At 42.4% G+C, this 19,092-nt stretch overlaps 2 protein-coding genes across 3 annotated transcripts; one reads left to right on the forward strand and one right to left on the reverse strand.

Moving 5' to 3' along the window:
* Window positions 1-42: 42 nt before the first annotated feature.
* On the reverse strand, window positions 43-12,694 carry LOC125979974 (cytochrome P450 26B1). 2 transcript variants are annotated; one of them, XM_049738904.2, is made up of 11 exons: window positions 12,246-12,694; window positions 11,454-11,531; window positions 11,284-11,368; window positions 10,975-11,010; window positions 10,450-10,589; window positions 10,158-10,281; window positions 9,933-10,077; window positions 9,656-9,766; window positions 8,360-8,487; window positions 6,387-6,474; window positions 43-255 (listed from the first exon to the last, which is right to left on the reverse strand). In XM_049738904.2, exons 1-11 carry the CDS (start codon window positions 12,433-12,435, stop codon window positions 241-243), a joined length of 1,140 nt encoding a protein of 379 aa, XP_049594861.1. In that variant the 5' UTR covers window positions 12,436-12,694; the 3' UTR covers window positions 43-240. The 2 variants fall into 2 exon arrangements, with proteins under 2 accessions (XP_049594861.1, XP_049594860.1); XM_049738903.2 differs by lacking the exon at window positions 43-255 and adding an exon at window positions 4,741-5,461 and having other exon boundaries at window positions 12,246-12,691.
* A 705-nt stretch (window positions 12,695-13,399) lies between these two features.
* On the forward strand, window positions 13,400-18,783 carry LOC125979511 (sorting nexin-18). Its single transcript, XM_049737802.2, has 4 exons — window positions 13,400-14,551; window positions 14,826-15,119; window positions 15,199-15,581; window positions 17,612-18,783. Exons 1-4 carry the CDS (start codon window positions 13,809-13,811, stop codon window positions 17,836-17,838), a joined length of 1,647 nt encoding a protein of 548 aa, XP_049593759.1. The 5' UTR covers window positions 13,400-13,808; the 3' UTR covers window positions 17,839-18,783.
* The last annotated feature ends 309 nt before the right edge of the window (window positions 18,784-19,092 follow it).

The following is a 19,092-nucleotide window of genomic DNA, read 5'->3' on the forward strand; positions in this document are numbered from 1 at the left end:
CAATTAATTTAATTACCTACAAGAGGCTGGAAAAAAGAAAAAAGATCAGCTTAAGCACCCATTCATGCTTTTTTAAATATACTCGACGGCTTCAGCTTCTTTCACAAAGTAATGTGAACGCGGCCAACTTTTGTTATGTAATTGTTACATAATCCTCCATATTGTTAAGACAGGCAACAGCCCATATTTTACAAGTGGATCGCTTGTTGGTGGTTTGCTGTGAAAAGATGATAATGGACTTCATCCTGTGTGGATCTAAAAATAGAAATCGTAGAGGTCGTGACAGCAATTATTTTATAATAGATTTTTTTTTACAATTCCATGCATTGAATGATATCAAATAAAATTGTTGCAGGTGATTGCACAAATGCAACTTGAGTCATGTCTGAAATGTCTCTATCCTGGGTACTCAGTGCATTATGACTAAGTGGACAATTGTAATAATAGAACAGAATGTACACTCAAATGTGAACGGTGTTTAGTCATTATGGCGACGTGAGTCACCTCCCAAGTACAAACAGTCATTTTCCTCCTCTGCATAGTCGCCACCTCGACTGTCGAATCAACATCAAAGTTAATGTTGAATACATTACGTTAATTGGGGATACTGAATGATAAACGCTATTATTAAATTGTCCACTATTTATACAAGCACATGTCAAAAGGTTGGAAGTAAAGTGTGTCTGTACACGATGTGCCCAACACATTTGATATGATCAAAAATAACAGATTTATAAGATGGCGCATGTACAGTATGTTAGTAAATCTGCGCTACTTGCTAATCCCATAATCCAATGATTAAACTCCGGGTGAGTAGTGCTGCAATTGCAACACTTGTGTTGTTATAGTGCCAACATGCTGTTTATGCCTGGATACAACTGGAAGAGATGCAGGGAGAGCAAAGAGGACAAAGGAGTGTTACGAGAGGGCGAGAGAGGGCAAATTGAGTAGCGGAAATGAAAAAGGGCCATGGTGAGGTCAGATCCATATTCACTTGCGCTTTATGGTGGAATGAAAAGTGCATTATTTTGCATGCAGTCCATGAATTGGTAATCAAAAAGACAAAAATGTTTTTAAGCTTCCTCATCGGAATGGAAATATACTAAGATGTTGGTGGCCACATTATAATGACTCAAGCATGTGTTTTATATTTATATTTGTCTTTGTTGTGTTGGTTAATAAGTAATATATAACCAACAACAGGTAAGCCTTGAAGCTCCACAGCAAACACATATAAAAGGTCATTTCACTGATAGGCTTTTTTGTCAATTGGCAGAGCTAGAGGGGGGGCCAACAGGGGCACTGCCACCCCTGGAGCTAAAATGTAATAAAAGGGATGTTTGACGGGGCGGAAGTATGATGGGGGAAAAAATAAACAAAGCAGTTCCTATATTCAATTAATTTCAACCTTTAACCATTGAAATTTGTGTTTAATGCATGACTTAGTACGTTGACCACATAAAAAAAGCCAAATAAGTGTGGCTAATGAGACTAACCGAAGCCAATCTAAACGATGTTTCTATCAATATAACAGATCATTTTTGGGACCATAATCTTTTTGATCAAATGCAATTCCAAGAATAGCGAGTAGAGGACTTTTTGCTGTTTGTTTTGAGATACATGGTTGGTTTTTTTTGCAAGTCATTCACATTTTAGGAATTGAGAGCGAGAGTTGGCACGTGGCAGCCTATTAGCCAAGCATATGTCAACAAACTAGCGTGCAGCTGTAACTGCTGCCTCCCATGTGAGGCCTCCGCTATGTCTAGGTGAAAGGTGAAGAAACAGGCAGTTGAGATTTGGAGGCTAACCGGCAGACATCTTAATTGGATCATCATGTTTTATTGATTGTATTCATTGGGTAGGCTAGCCGTTAGCATGAGTCATTAGGAATTAAAAATCCAATTATTCTTATTCAAGAAAAGTAATTTGTAAATAGCGCTTACAAAGCCTAGCTTCAAAATGTCGTAGGGTGAGAAAAATATGACGAAAAGACAAACAATAACAATTAAAGGCTTTCAACTGCACAAGCTAATCAGTGTGCTAATCATGAACCCTTTAGATAGCTTTGATTTAGTTGTTTTGTCGAGTTTCCTCTTTTTGTTTTCAGTTTTTTTTTTTACATTCAACTTAACTTCAGGCATAGAGAATAGTCATACGATTCAATTCGTTCCACTTTCAACTTCCATTTCCTGGCTCTGCGGTTCTGATCACACATTTGTTCTCTGTCGCCATAAATTTAAATTCCATAAAAATGTTCATCGGATTTAATTTTTCTTATAATTCACTTTTGGTACACCCTTATAAACTGAAAAATACTGTTAAAACAGTAAACAACTTTGAACTCCTGCTGAACTTTTCTGATTCTACTCCTCAGAAAGAAAAACAACATCACATTGATTCAACGACCACGAATAAAGTGTGCGAGGGGTGGAGGGTGGGGGGTGGTGTGGGGGGGCACAGTTGAAAACTGTGAGGGATGTGGGGAAGGAACAAGAGGAAGTGGAGTGTTCTTGTTAATGAGACACGGTCACATTTAAGTGATTGGATTTCCTCTGTGTAGAGTGTCGCTTTGAGTCAATTGCCCGGTAGCCTGACAAGCAACGAGAACTTACACAACACTAAAGTGAAAAATTTGCTCGCCCCCCTCCCTCCCGTGCCCTCGCACAACAAAACACAAGTCTTGAAGTGTTATCACAATCTGCCACATCCTCAACGCCTCAACGAAATGTGCCGCAACGTTCGTTTTCCTCACGCACTTCCTGCCTCACGTGAAAAATCGGACGCTCACTTTCAAACAAAAGATACTGTGTGCAACAAAGTAGCAAATATTTTCAAATGCTCTTGAATATTTCTTGTTGTGCCATCTCTATTTTTTTTCCTGTTGACCTCTCATCTGCTTGTCCTCCCCTCGAGCATACACCACAAGAGACAGACGCACGAGCTAGCAGTGTGAGAGGTCAAAAATGTCTTCATCATGTTCAAGCACGAACTGCTGAGACAACGGAGACGATTATGTAAAAGCCAGAATGATTCATTTTAATAGGGAATAATAATGTGAGCTACCAATGTTTTAAGACACGGTTATCTGGTAATGTCCATGGCTCAAATCTATTTATAGCTAGCAAATGAATGGAGGTGAGACGCTAGTTTGACAGTCAAATGAATGTCACGATCTAAGAGCAGTCGCAAGCACAGCGAGATAAATGAGACAATTAAACACCACTTGATGGCACCTCAGTGACTAATGATGTTTCCTTCCTCTCTGTCTGAGGACACACAAACACACTTGCTCGTAAGTAAGCACTGAGGATTCTGTGCGGGTGGTTCCGGGGGGGATTTTCTGTTTCTTGGTTTCCGTTGCTATACGCACAAATGCAGCAATACAATAAAAGAGATAGTGTGGATGACAAATTTACTTTGAGTTATGTACTGTCCCTATTGTGTCTTTCGTGTAGAATTTCCTCTGATTGTGGCTTTCAACATGAGGCAGGTATTAGGTTAAGATCTTGACCTGTTTTAAGCTAACGTCTAACCATTGCTAGCTTAGGAGCCTAACTTGTTTTAAGCTAACATCTATCGTTATCTCGCTACGACACACTGTATTTGAAACACTAACAATACATAAATGTACTTTTTTGCATGTTCACGTATTAGCTATGCGCAAGCTAGCAAACTTATTGTGCAGGACTGAGTAGAAGCCTGCATGTGCTAATTAGTTCCTCTCATTAAAATGGACGTCAGGCTTTGTTGTGCCATCTGGAGCCACTGTGTGTTGCCAGGTAGTAGACTGGCTGTCCCCAAGGTGTCACAAAAATAGACTTTAAAATTAATCCCTGCCTTTAAATCCTGTCATACAAAAGTGTCAATTTTTGTAATAGTTAATGTTAGTAACTTTGGTTAATGTCAAACACAGTAATTTAATGAGCGAAACGTGTGAATGGATGATTGTGTGCTCACAGTTGGACGCGTGAGCTGGCACTTGTTTTTCAATGAGTCACATTGTGTTGCGGTAATTTATGCTAAATATGACTTAAACCACTTCTGCTCACCACATTCTTTGCAAAGTTACATTGATTGTGTTGTACAAGGAGGCTCACGTGTAAATAAGGATTTGCACACAATGCACACGATTGCTAATGTCTGGATCACATGACTTGAGGATTTGGGGTCAATTACGCTGTCAAGACCTTTTGCAGCTTTATGTTAAAAGTCATAATGCACATTCAATGTCAAAATAGAACTGAAGCCAATGCAGAGAAGTTTCATTTCCGCCATCTCTGATGTCTGCTTTTGTGCTCACAAGCTTTGAAATTGATTCGGCAGGGTTAAAAAAACATGAAGGAAAAAGACATGATGAAAAGGAGGAAGAGTGGCTGCGGCCTGTTGTCGTCAATTGTTGTTAGGAGATGCGGCTGGCTGGTGGATGAAGGACAGTGAGTCATCCGACTCTTAAACAGAATCTCGCTCGGTTCCAGATGCACTCTAATGTGCGTCTGCAAGCACGTGTGTGGATGTGTATTCAAAAATAAATACATTATTATAGAGTATGTAAAATATTTATTATTGCTGGTAACTTTTTTTTCTTGTTATTTAAATTATTATTTTTTAAAAGTTCATTTAAAAATGTTACCACTAATTTTGTATATTTAAATTTTGTGATTTTATTCCCTATAGGTGAGCACTGCAGTATATTTTACTATATCATTTAAAAATGAAAGAAAAAAGATCAGGACAACTTGACAAATTCAGTAATATTTAAATAACTAAACAATACACAGACAAAAAAAGCGACTTTTCTACATCATTAAATTAAATAAAAACATGTGACAGCAGCAGAGTTAGATGGTGAACGGCGTGACATGACCAAAAAATATTGTCCCATGGACATTAATTCTTGATTCTCAGTTCCTAAATATATGAGCCAACTAATCAAAACTGACCTCGCTGGGTGACAATTCATGAGCGGCAAATAATAAATTATTGCAAATAACCAGCTTTGTGTGTGTGTGTGTGTGTTCGCGTACGTGCTCGAGGATGCTAAAATGAAGCAAGTCAGTAGTGTCGGTATGACGAACTGTTGCTAAGCAGCGCTGGTTGCTAGGTGGTGAAAAGGAGGGGAGACATGGGGGGGGGGGGAACACTTTTGCAGTCACTGATGGAATCTGAGGGCTTACCTCAATGTGTGTGTGTTTTCAGCCCAAGATGATATTTAAGGAAACTACTTTTAAATTTTCTATTTTGTGCATTTTGGGTTTAATTGCCCAATTTTGTGCCCCCCCCCCCCTACACATAAAACCTCTGCACGTCTCTACGTGCTGTCAATTCCGTCTGGCTTCGTACGAGTGAAGGAAACAGTTGGGGGGCTGGCGGGCCGAGACACAGGCAGCCATTTGTAGTCCAGGTTTTGTGACGGCGGGTCCAGGCACCAGTCGTAGTGCTTCAAGAGGTACACGCAAGCCTCCTGCACCAAAACACACCGCCCGTTTTATTCTTTTATTCTGCACAAAGCTGAGTGTCAAAGCCGCCATTGGTTAATATCTCACCGCCGCGACTCTAATTTATGAATGAAGATTATCCCGATAGAAGATGGGGGGAGGGCGGGATGAACACGCCGGGGGAAGACGAAGGGGGCGAAAGAAGTGATGGGATGGAAGATGAGGGAGGGGGTGTGGGGCGATGAGTCACATCTATGACCTAGATCCCCGCGGTCTACTTTTCACACTGGTCACGCCCACTCGCGTGTGCAAGGAGGGATTCTGTCTGTTCTGTTGCCATTGACAAATATAAACAACCCGACAATTAGGCCGAATTTGCAAAATCTCTTATCGGGATGTCAGACAAATAAATCAGTTTGCGATAAGAGGTTAAAAAAACAATATGTGCACCGTGCAACATACTCAAAACTGGAACTCCAACATGCAAATTCAAAGTTTCCAAGTTGAATATTGACCTAAAATATTCTCCTGTTGTTTGCCGGAGACTGGTGTGGGTAATCATTCCCGAATGAACTTTTTACAAGTTCAATTTTCAGAGCTTGCCTGCTTGACCTTTTAGCTGCTGCATCCCGATGGTGTCGTAGCAAAAGCAAAACTAAAAAAAAGCTTTTCTATTTACAAGTGCTTTGATTAAAAAGTGAGAAAGCTAAATTGCTTTGTGCAATAATACGTTTTCGTTAAGTAAACATGTTCCTGGTAATTGAGCGTAATTGCTGATTCAGCAACTTGTGCAAATTAAATGCAGGAAATTCCACTCGTAGGAAATCAGGCTTGCCGTTTTATACCCATGGCAACACTTCAATTTCATCATTCACATTAACTAAACCATGAGTTTGTTTTAAAAGTTTAAAAAAAAAATTATCATTTGTTGTGTTTTTGCTTCATGCTCACCTTAAGGAAGACGTCCGTAAGTTTACTACCGAGGCAGTTCCGAGAGCCGCTGCCGAAGGAACAAAGGAAGTGCTTGTGGTCTGCATTCCTACGTAAAAAAAAAAAAAAACAGTTAAACGATTGCACAAAAAATCTCAAATATGTGCCGAGAGGGTTTAAGGACAAAGGATTCAATGATTTTTCTGGACATGATCGCTTCATGCTACATTTCACTCACTGAGCACCAAACGAGAACCATCAGATATCTTATCGTGTCCTCCATCTTTTTCTATGATACAGTTGAGCAAAACAGACGTGAACAGCAGGTGTGCCAACAACCCCCCCCACATCGCTTCTAATGCATCCTGAAACCTGAGCTCTGATTAAAGGCAAACGGGAAGCATTAGCGGTTCCTGTGTGCGCCGCCGCGTGAGGCAGCGTAAGTGTTCTTTTGCTGCAACCCTCAAAAACAATTTAAAAAGCAGGATGCGGAGCAGACAACCATTCCGAGAGACACCAGGGGAAGTCTCTCCAAGAGCTCCAACGTAAAACATGATTTGAACAGGGGTGTGTAGACTTTTTATAACCACGGTGTTGATAACTAAGATGCTTCCTGTTCCACGACCTAAAGAAGATTACAAGCCGCAGTAGCTCGATTCCTTATCTGCGCACGGCAGCATTTCCGACTCGCGTCCACAGTACGTGGGCGTCGGCCCGACAGGGCGATAACGTGGTGACGCCGCTGTTTGCTTCAGACTGGAAAAGCACACATGGATGAGGACACACAATATGTGCATCTATCTTACACACACAAAAAAAAAAATGATTGGGTTACTCGGTATAGAAGGTGGGCTTGTTATGCAAGACGACTGCAGTTATTCAAGTGAACTGGCAGGTGGCAAGAAAAGGAGCCTGGCAACTATCGGGGCCCGACAGGCAAAGGCAGCCCCCACGGACAACTGACAGATGGACAAGCGGAGGTGGGAGGGGGTGGAGGGCTAACTAGAACAATGGAAGGATAAAGACATCAGTCGTACGAATATCTTGGATGGTGTCACTCAAAATGAAGCCAAAATGAATACGCATTCGTAGCGTCATCATACATTTATCCTTTAGCGCTCACATACGTCCACCGGCGTCATCACTTGGTGGCTCGGACATTGCCCAAATGACGTGAAAGGAAATATTTTCAAGCATAACACACACGCGCACGGGGAAATCCCCATTGCAGAGTTACCATGGCAGCTGGATTCATTCATTATTTTTCTTCCTGCCCAAAAAGCCATTACTGGAGAATATTCACATTCTAAATAGGACCTAAAATTGTGTGCATTTATATCTCGCAATTAAGTGTGTAACACAAAAACCTTACTCAAGATCGTATTAAACGGCGATTTATGAACGGGTAATAGAAAATCCCAAATTAATGGAGACTATTTCACAGGGATGAGCCTATTTTCATTCTGAGCCGTGCTCATAAAAGAAGGAAAAAATGAGATCAGATCTGCTGAGCTCTGACTCATTTCGGGTATCCCATCCCATTCCACGAGGCATTAAAGGAAAGAAATGCAAAAACGACTTCTCCCCCACCCTGTTAGCACGCGATTGGTCGACGCCGCGTCAGGTGACTCGCAACCATGACAGCAGGTTCCGTCGTAGACGCATTCATAGCTTTCTCAAGGCACATGAATGAAAATAAACAGGTGAATGGAGAGCGAAAATGTAAACATAGCAGATGCTGATCTTTGAGTTGCATCAACGTGCGGCAATCGAATTTGAACTCGTTCTGTCTACGAGGTCACGTTTGTGTGTACTGTTCATCTATCTTCATTGGTTGCCATGGAAACAATATCATTTGAATGGTTGAGTGGTTTGCACTCGTTTGTCACTTTCAGAAAATAGCTACGGTGTATGTTTCGAATCGACGACTTGACCCAATTTGTGCCCCGCCTCCATTTTTTTTTTCTTTTTTTTAATGTTTGCGAGAAACTCACCTTCCGTTCCATCTCTCTGGCAGGAAGCTGTCAGGCTGCTCAAACACCTGCGGGTCCCTGTGGACCGCATGACTGACATAAACGGCGCCGTATCCCTTTGGGACGTGGAAACCTGCCAACGTCGTGTCCTGCGCACACAAACCGACTCGGGGTTAGCGACGATACGCATTTTCAATTCTATGATGGAAATGAAAGACTTTGGAATTTTGAACAAACTTTCCTAAGGCCTTTTTTTTTTTTTTACATTGGGCTCTAGTGTAAAAAAAAGTCACCTTGGGGCAAAAAGTCCACTCACTCGGTGCATTGGCCTCCAAGTTCACCTTTTCACTACATCCATTAGTGGCTAGGCTAATGGACTGCCACCCAACGTAATCAGTGCCCCCCCACCACCACCACCACCCTTATAGCCCCTTTCTCATTTCGACCCCGGCCTCTCTCTGCTGGAGTGGAAAATCTGCTACTTTTCTTTCTCCTTGTTCTCGCTGTGACGCGACTGCCCTTCTGGAGTTCATTCACTGACTCACATACACACGCGCTTCCAAGTTTGCAAAACTTGCATATTTTAGTTCCAGCTGACGCCGCTTCTACTTTTTCCACGTGACAGTGAATACTAATCCAGTCTTGTTAGTTTGTTCAAATTTCCTCAAGCTTCATAACATGTAAGTATATAGAGCCCTGCCCCTCCCTAAAATGTTCCCCCAGAGGTCGCCGGCAATCAAAGTGTACTGAAGCATTTCCCAGAAGTGACAAATGACTTTCCATTCGGCTTCACAGCATCACTAGCGCAACGTCGGCCCCACCAGCGACCCCTCCGACTCCCATCCGGGGAAAGCGGACCCGATCAATCACATGGACAGATCAATGCCTCGGATTGGGCTGTTGCGTAAACCCGCTTGATGAGGTTGCCGGAATCAAAATATAGTTGGGGCATGGACAGATAACTGCTGATGTCAAGCAGCATTCGAAAATGCCTTGTAAGAGTTTCATTGTGTTATCATGTTCAGATTGCTTGATTTAATTTCACCTTATCGTTTATATTTAATATATGGCCACCCTAAATTTTTATTTCCATTTCCAAACACAGTTCACAGCTAAATATGTTTTCATGTTTTTAAAATTACAAGTACAAGCACTATTTTTCTCTGAGAACAGACGAGCTACTGCATTTACTGCGGTTTGGCGCCACCTACAGGAATTTTAATTGCTTGTTTAAAATTCTAGACTTCTAGACTATCTTCCGACCATTCAACTGTGCAAAAAAAATCAGCTGAGTAAATTTTGCAAGATGATTCTTACCCTTTCTGCTATCCTCCGTCCACCAATGAAAGGAGGCCAGAGTCTCTGAACTTCCAGCAGGACTCCTTGCAGATAATCAGCATCAATCAACGCACGTCGGCGAGCTTCCTCCTGAACAAATGAGAAGTTACAAATATAATATTTTGTATTTTACAAAAAACATTTGACTTGAGATTGGTTGCGAAGCACTGGCGGAGCTAAGACTTTTTCCTTCGGGGGGGGGGCAAAGGGCATTATGCACACTCTCATCCCCATTTTTTTTCTTTTGTGGTTGTACCTTTTCATTCCCACTTAGAGCCACAGTGAACGAAGTGAGTAGCGACGCCAGAGCTTTGGGAACGAGCGCTGAGATGAACAGCAGGAGATGCCGGGAAGCGCAATCGGCGCCGGGTAGAGGGAGTGACCTCAGCGAGCCCACGAAACTGGAGATTGAGAGCCAAGAGCAACAGTGATGGCCAAACGCTCGGGTGAATCTGATTTGTTTTGGATGCGTCCTACACACCCATCTGCGTCATTCTCCAGTTTGTCTTTGATGATTTCCAGCAGCTGCTCTCTGGCTTCCAAGGCCACGGAAAAACCAGATGACCACAAAGGGACCTTCACATTGACCGGAGCAGAGATGAGACCTGCAGAAGCAAATGATTAAGGCAGTAACATTTTTTAAAGACTCAAATCACATTTTAGCTAGTAGGTGATTAAATAATTGTGGATTAAATAATTATTTAATACCATTTTCTCGGTGACAGAGATTTATACAAGAATTGATTTAGTGGTCACAGTAGCGTTGTTGTTACCGTGCCAGTGTTGAGTGCAGAGCTGTGTGATTTTCTGGAAAAGTTCCGGCTGCTCGTCCGCATGTACGTTCAGAAAAAGACCCAAAACCAACTCTGTCCCCAGCTGCTTAAATGCCGAGTACACACACGGCGGCTCGCCGCTGCACACAAAACACACACAAGTGTTGTGAAATTGCACCTTTTAAAAGTCAAAAAGTCAAAGTCGAAATTACGTTCCCACGATCCCACGGTGACAAGACATAGTACACAATATACATACAAGTAAACAACACAAAAAGTAAAAACAAGAAGGCACAAACAATGAATAAATAAGAGTGATGAATAAATAATAAATAAACAAATAACAAATATTTTTTTATTATTTTTTTTACAACTGACATATTTATTCAAATTAATTATTATGGTGCTGTGTATGCCGTGTTATAATCTGGAACTATTTATTTCTAAATTCAGCCGTTTTATGTGAGGCCCCATTAATACTTTTCATTCTTGGATGGACTGTATTAAATTCCAAATATGTATTACCTGCGGGCAAGATCTTTGAGGCAGCGTTCACATACACTGGGGAAAAAAAGAGAAGAGAAACATGACGCAATTTCTAAAGTATAAAAGAGGAAGTCTTACATTGTAAGCGTTACTCTTGTGACTGACTGAATTCATGAGTCACACAACCAGAGTCCTGTTCTCATTTTACAACACCTGAAAAAAACCTTCACAAGAGCCCTTCGGCTCGGATGACAAATAAATAAATAAATAAAATCCCCCCTTTTTTTTTTAACCCAAATCAGCTGTTCTCAAAGCAGTCAGTCAAGAACTGCAACTTGGTTCGCCTACCTGGTGATGTAAGCACTTGATGATTTCAAACAACTTCCTGAAAACAAGCTGGTGAAAGACAGACGGAGAAGACAAGCCTCTTCACCTGGAAAAAGAAATAATTTCAGATGAATTGCCAGAATGTCATCAAGCCAGAAATCTTTGATTGAATGATGACAGATGATTTTTACCGTTCGTGGTAACAATGGTGTCACCGTACATATTTGTCATCAAGTCAGTCGGATCTTTTAGAAACACATTGGACTTTTCTGAAACAAAGCACAAACGATTATTGCACAATCATGGAATTAATTGTGACAAAGTCAGGTGACTTCAGTTAACTTGAGTCATGCTCCTTCTATCCACTGACAGAGCTAAAGGGGGGCTGCATGGGTACAGTATTCCACCAAGTGCTATGCCAAATATTTTACTTTTGGATATTTTCTGATTCTTCCATAATTTTAATTCTAAACCCACTTAGGCTTCCCAAGAAAAAAAATTCTCACTCTGCCAGTGCTTTCTATGACCCTGAATCTTTAATGGCACACCTTTTACATCCAATTATATAAACCCTTTAGAATAGTGTTAATTTGTAATACTTATCCAGTTAGTCTGACTCAGGGGGAGTATTTCGGTTACAGTATTGCATTTGCTAATTTGTCATAATACATTCTAAGAGGAATTTAGAGATTAAGCTGCTCCAAAAGTCTCAGTAACATCCCCACCCCCCTACAGCAGCATCACGAGTTTCTCCCATGACGGATCACATTGATGTGCATTAGTATTTAAAATAAAATTATGACTCCATTTTTTACGTCAAGATAGGAAACCCAGCAAAAAACGAAACTAGATCACGAAGTGAAAGTGACTCCAAAAAGAGGACGTGCTGTAAAGCTAACTATAAAATTAAGGCAACTGTATTGTATTTTGTAAAATTCTGACTTTTGTAAATTTGCATTGGAGTGACATCCAGGTATGCTTACCGCACAGAAGCTCCTTCATGCCCTGCGCCGAGCACACGAAGGTGGTGGGTCTGTTCAGCAGGCGGCTTTGAAACACTCTACTGCCGTGTTTCTCTATCTTCTCCCTGCAGAAGAGCACCGGGTCCCGGTAGAAGTCCAGCGATTTGTCCCCGAGGAGCGACACACCTGCGTTGCCTGGTAGTTTTGACATAATGCAGACGAGACGCGGAGAAGGTGAATGTTCTCTCGCCCAGGTATACCGCGCTGCTCAGGGAAAGTCCTCTCACTCGAACTAGCGGCTCTAAACTTTAACAAACTGTTCAGCGTTGCGGTTTTTCGCGTTTTAAGGTCGTCATGTTGCCGAAGTGACCCGCAGGTCAAATTACCACCACTATTCGCTCGGATGGTGCCAACCGTTGTGCGCAAGAATGGTGCATTCAAGTGCGCTCGGTAAATTAGCCGATCTGCTCATGACGTTGCCACTTCCGTGGTGTACATATTCCAACACAATTCTTGTACTAATACACTATAATACTATGTTGGGATTTTAATTGATACGCCACAAATAAAAGAAAAAATGCATTTGTTTTTAAAGACATGTATGACTTGAAATGATTTAGAAAATGGATGGAAATTAATTTCTAAATTAGTTAACCTCATTAATTATGTAGCATGTTTAATAAAATGTAATAAATAATAAAACTTAGCAGTTATTACACCCTATTTATCTCTTGTGTCCTCTTTAAATAAATCATTGTGTGACACTGGCCTCTAGCTTCCTGACCTTGTCATTACATATGTATTTTTTTAATATATACTGCACAGTGCACATTGTACATTATTACAATGTAAAAATAATATAATACTATTAAGTGCATGTTTAACTGACAGAATTATCTTAACATACATTTTACCTGATAGATGGATCGATGGAAAGATACAAAGTGCTTTAAAGCTTTTAAATTATTTTGCTTTAAAATTTGTTTTATTAAACTGTTGTTAACCTTTGGCTCGAAATGTTGCCTTAAAAGTTTTTTTTTTTTATTTGTAACTATGTGACGCCAAATAGAGCTGCTTTGCTTTGCTTTGCCTCAACATAACGTGGCGAGTTCTGTTGCTTGATCAAACTTGCAGCAGACTCCGCCTCCTCGGTTCTTCTACGTGTTGGGACTTGGTGCCTTTAACTTACAAGCATCCCGGAGAGAGAAGGGGGGGGAACGAGAGGCACTTCAGTCCCCTTTTTTTGGGTGGTCCGGTGAAATAAAGCAGCCGCGCAGCCATCGCAGGTCTGTCAACCTTTTTTTTTTTAATAATCAATCGGATGTCAAAGTTTTTTTTCCCCCGTTCTCCAAGTTGCGCTTGGAAAGCGAATGATATTTGAAGCAGCAGCTGCTCGAGAGGAGAGGAGGTCGCTGTCGGACATCTGATAAGGTTTCGGCTCTACTTTCCCTCCCCCGTTCCGCGCAGGGATTACGCGGACAGAAAAGTTTCTGCCTGCGAAACTCAATCGCGTTTCTCCAAAGATCTCGGAATGCTTGGAGGTTGCTGAGAAGTTAAAGTGAGCAAATTAAGCTTTGTGTAAGAATGGCGCTCCAGGCCAGGGTGTTGTACGACTTCCACTCGGAGAACCAAGGGGAGATCACCATTCGTGAAAACGAGCTGGTGAGCTTGTTCAGCGAGGAGGAGCTGGAAGGTTGGTTGGAAGGGAAGAACAGCCGAGGGGACGTCGGCCTCATCCCGGCCTCCTACGTGGAGATCATAAGGGACCACATCACCTCCAACAACAACAACAAAGGGTTCTCCTCCCCCAAAGTTGTGACTCCCACACATGCCCCCTATTCCCAGCGAGTACCCGAGGCGGGGAGCGTCGGCAGCGGTGGGGGAAGCTTCCACACCAGCCAGGGCAGCGATGACGACTGGGACGACGACTGGGATGACAGTTCCCCGGCCACCGAGACTCCAAGGAGTCTGGGGACCTCACCCGCTTCCTTGTACCCGGTGACCACTACCCTGCCGGCCCGGCGCAGCAGCTCCATGCAACCTCAAGCCAAGAGCTCAGCCACGGTAGGAAGAAACCTGAACCGGTTCTCAACTTTCGTCAAGTCCGGAGGAGAAGCTTTCCTTCTCGGGGAGGCGGCTGCTTTCGTCAAAGATGGGGATAGGATTTGCGTGGTGATGGGCAAGCACGGACCCGAATGGCAAGACGACCCGTACCCCTTCACGTGCACCATCGACGATCCAACCAAGCAGACAAAGTTCAAAGGCATGAAGAGCTACATGTCCTACGGATTGACGCCCACTCACACCAATGTTCAAGTCAACCGCAGGTACCAAACTCTTCTTTTTGTTGCTCGCCACTTCCTCACTTGTGAAGTTTTTGTGGCTTGTGGCCTCTTCCCCACTGTTGTTCTCAGCAATCGGCAAAAGCAGAGCCAAGAGCCTTCTGGCTTCAAGAATAGCGTATTTCCTCTCGAATTCCCTCGTGCGTTATTCCCCTCATTGTTTCTTTGTCTTTTTTTTTTTTGCTCACCCAGCATACATTATGTTTCCCAAAGTCAGATGTTTGAATTTCTCACACCTCCATTTCCTCGTGCCTCGCAGGTACAAACATTTCGACTGGCTGTACGCCCGGCTGGTGGAGCGATTCCCGGTCATCTCGGTTCCACATCTGCCTGAGAAGCAGGCCACTGGCCGTTTTGAGGAGGACTTCATCTCCAAGCGAAGGAAAGGCCTCATCTGGTGGATGAACCACATGACCAGCCACCCTGTGCTGGCCCGCTGCGACGTCTTCCAGCATTTCCTCACCTGCGGAGCCGACGAGAAAGCTTGGAAACAGGGCAAGAGGAAGGCAGAGAGGGATGAGCTGGTCGGAGCTAATTTCTTCCTCACAATCAGGTATGAAGATCTTACTGCTAGTTTTTAAGCCGGATGGCATCTGCTCAAAGCCACTTAAAAATTTCCCTCTTCCATCAAGCACGCCCGACGTCCCACTGGACCTTCAGGAAGTGGAGAGCAAGATCGAAGGCTTCAAGTCCTTCACGAAAAGGATGGACGAGAACATCGTGGTGGTAAACACCACCATCAACGAATTTGCACGCAAGCAGATAACAGGATTCAAGAAGGAGTACCACAAAGTCGGACAATCCTTCAAACTCCTCTCGCAGGCGTTTGAGCTGGACCAGCAGGCCTACTCGGGAGGTCTGAATAAAGCCATCTCTTATACCGGTGACGCCTACGAGGCCATCGGGGATTATTTTGCAGATCAACCACGCCAGGATCTGGATCCCATTTCTGATCTGTTGGATCTCTACAGAGGACACCTGGCCAACTTTCCTGACATCGTCCATGTACAGAAAGGTTAGACAATGCATGGTTTTCAAGTCAGATCTGGAAAAACACATTCCAGATGGTCGAGTATAGTTTGGGTCATCACCTCACATAACGGGATCTATGGAGACTCTGCAGTTAGTTCTTTGGAATGATACAACCTTGGAATCCGTAATCAACTTAAGTTAGTTAACTTAAGTTCTTAAGTTCTTAAGGACCTAGCAGTCAGGCTTAGTCCCAATTCAAGCTAAGAGTCAGTAAAATAATAACGATCCTTTAACAGAACCAAAAAGAAACCTATCGAGCTGGCGCCATCTGGCTCTTCGCCTTTATTATTCGTCTATGAAACAATTTATAGGCAACACTCCCCAAACCCCGCGACCCCTAACCAAGCGCGTCATCTGTTTTCACTTATTACAAACTCAGTGAGAGCAGAAAACCGATACCCAACATCGAGACGTTTTTTTTGTGTACCAAGAGTGCCTCGAGTGAACGGCTCCAAAACACACTGCAAACACAACAAACAGGAGTTAGCTTGTTGGTTCCCCGCGGTATGGGAGGAGGGGAGCCTCCGCTGGCATGCAAAGTCCTGACGTCTGCCAAACCTGGAGGCACCGTTTCTATAGTGCGCTGAGCTCTCTGTTTACTAGATACAATTGCAGCTTGAATGCCAACAGTCTCCATTACTGACAACTCTTTCTAACTTCGGTTAGCTAGCTAGCTTGTAAGGCAGTCTCTTATACAGAAACACAGATGTTGACCTCATTCCAGTCCAGGAATGTCAACTCTTGTTATTCCTTCTCTCAATGCTGAGTATCACCGATGAGCTCATCCACACCACGAAAAACACTTTTGACTACCTCCATTGAATGACGGATAGTTCTTGTCTTGCTCAAAAATGGGCTTTGCGACATGAACTTGTGATGTTAGAACCTCTATCCTCCATTAGTCACTGCTGAGTAATATTAAGAATACGTCACCACCTCTAAAATCTTGTTGACCTATGTCGCTTTGCAGCGTCAGACCACAGGTCCAAAGGCTAACATCTGATTTGAATGAGAGCAGATTCCAGGGCCTCTTGTCCAAAGTTGCCCTGAGACTGGAGGAATGCAAAATAGAGCAGTCTCTGGGATTAGTTTTCCCCTCCTCCTCCTCCTCCCACTCTTTTTTCCCCTCTCTCGTTCTTTCTTCCTTCTGGTTCTCTAATTTGAAGAGAAGAGATAGACGTTTCCCACCAGCTAACGGTACAAAGAACACAGTTCAGATTACGGGCTGCTAATCGCTATGGCAGTTGAGGGGTTCAAAGTCTAATATTATTTCATTTAATTGCTTAGATAAAGTGGACGGGATGGGGGAAACGATCATTGTGTCTTTCTTTTACAACACCAAGTCACAAAGGTCAGCAAACCAAACACTGAGCCGTAAGCTAGCTTGCGATTTCTTCAAGTTACCCCTAAACTTTACAGTTCCTCATCTGTTTTTCATCCTTCATGTCTGCCAAAAGTGTTGTACTTCCCCCTTTAAAGTTGAGTCACTAGACATTTTAAGGCATTACTCAGCAGAGGGTCAGGAAGGACGTCTGGGGTGCAACTTTTTTGTTGTTGTAAAGGCAGCTGTAGCAAGGAACGGTTTCTTTCTGAAGTAGATCTGCCTTAATGGCTAGCTGGTGTTAAAATAATTGACCGGAACAGTTCTTTTTCTTTTATAAAGTTCCCTAGAGACTAGATGCTCCAAAAAATATTTTATTAACTAACTGACTATAGCAAACTTAATTTTGGCTAACTGCTGTCAAGCTAGCCCTTAGCTAAAAACATCTGTTTCCCCCCTGAATAACGGTTTAATTTATGTTCCCACTATTATTCAAAATGTGATTTTGCATGAGTTTCTCATTAAAATCTATCTTCTGTCTTTTTTCTTCATAAGCCAAGCACACCGTTTTCATTTCCTCATAGATTGAGTCCTTATGAAATGTCATATTGACGTCACTTTATTCCGAAACTGTTTATTGCCTTGGCAGCAAAAGCTAAAAAGTAACCCGCTTTCTCCTCCATCTTGTCAAGGTGCCCTGACCAAAGTGAAGGACTGTCCCGCGCAGGAGGGTGATCTCCACGACCGTTGCAACATCATCTCGTGCGCCACGCTGGCCGAGATCCAGCACTTTCACCGCACGCGCGTACGAGACTTCCGAGCGCAGATGCAACACCACCTCCGAGAGCAAATTGGCTTTTTCCAAAAAATCACATCCAAGCTGCAGGACGCCCTCCAGAAGTATGACAACGAGCAGTAGGATGATAAAAAAAAAATGGCGGTCGGAGGCGGAAAAAAATATTGACTGAAAAGTAAGAGGACCATCATGGGTGAAAAAAAATATACGGAAGGTGAATGATCCTCTCGGTGTGATTTGCATTGTTTTGACTATAGTGGCCACAAGCTATCTGCATTTCAACTGAACTGGATGTTTTAAGCATTTAAAGACCGAATAACCTTTCCATATATGGAGTGCAAAGGTATTGGTTTGCGATTTCAATTAAACTGTGGAGGAAATGGCATGTGGATCATTCAAACAATTCTGCTTCCATGAACCAATAGACCAATACTAAAGTCTTGCTCCACAAGCCCCGCCCCTTTCTGCATCATTCTGGAACCATAGAAAAAAATGACGTAGTGGAAACTTACCGACAGGGTTCAATTTCCATTGAGGTTGTCTTGGTCTGATCCAGGATGACCAACTGAGATTTCCTCCAGCTCCTCACAACCCTGAAATAGATAAAATCAGATGAATTTTTTATTGATTTGTCATCATACAAATCTCAGTTGACTAACATTACCTTTGCATGTTCATTAAAAAACTATTATTTTCTGACTGGGGAAAAAAAAAAGGTATATGCGCTGGTCATTGGCCAGTGATGTCATTTTAATTTGACTTGCTTGTCGAGGTCATATTTCTCTTTTACTCACACTAGTAAGGTCAGTTGGGGTAGTAACAGTTTAAAAGAATGTTTGAAACCATATCTGCCTCTTTGTTTAAACATTCCGCATGTTCGTCTAACTGATATTGTTGGCGCTTTTTCCATTCTTTCTTTTGGATACTGCATTTCAGATTTCACATACTCTGGAATGAACCCAGTGATTTTTTTTCTTAAAGGGCAATTAGTTGTTTGTGGAGTTGCATATGAATTCAATGTATTACAACAGGACAGTATTTCCATAAATAAATGGATATAGGACATTATTCAATTGTGTCTTTGACTTTAACAAAGTAAAAATCTGATGTTGTGTGTCCAGTGGCTGATATGAGACACCAGCTTTCAAAGCGTGCAGCTCAGATTACCCTTCATTATTTAGCCTGACCTCTTCCTCCTTTCTGCTTCCTTTTGATTTTCCTGTTTAACAATAAGCCATTCTTTAATCAGGCTAGTGTACACTCATTTTTTTTTTTTTTTAATGTCCGGCTTCTGAGATGGAATTGTTTTCCTGACAAGCAGAGGCCTGTGAAACCAGATCTAAAACACACGGTCATGTATTTGTATTAAAGTATGAG

Source organism: Syngnathus scovelli, chromosome 13, assembly GCF_024217435.2.
Source record: "Syngnathus scovelli strain Florida chromosome 13, RoL_Ssco_1.2, whole genome shotgun sequence".
In the NCBI taxonomy this organism is placed as follows: domain Eukaryota; kingdom Metazoa; phylum Chordata; class Actinopteri; order Syngnathiformes; family Syngnathidae; genus Syngnathus; species Syngnathus scovelli.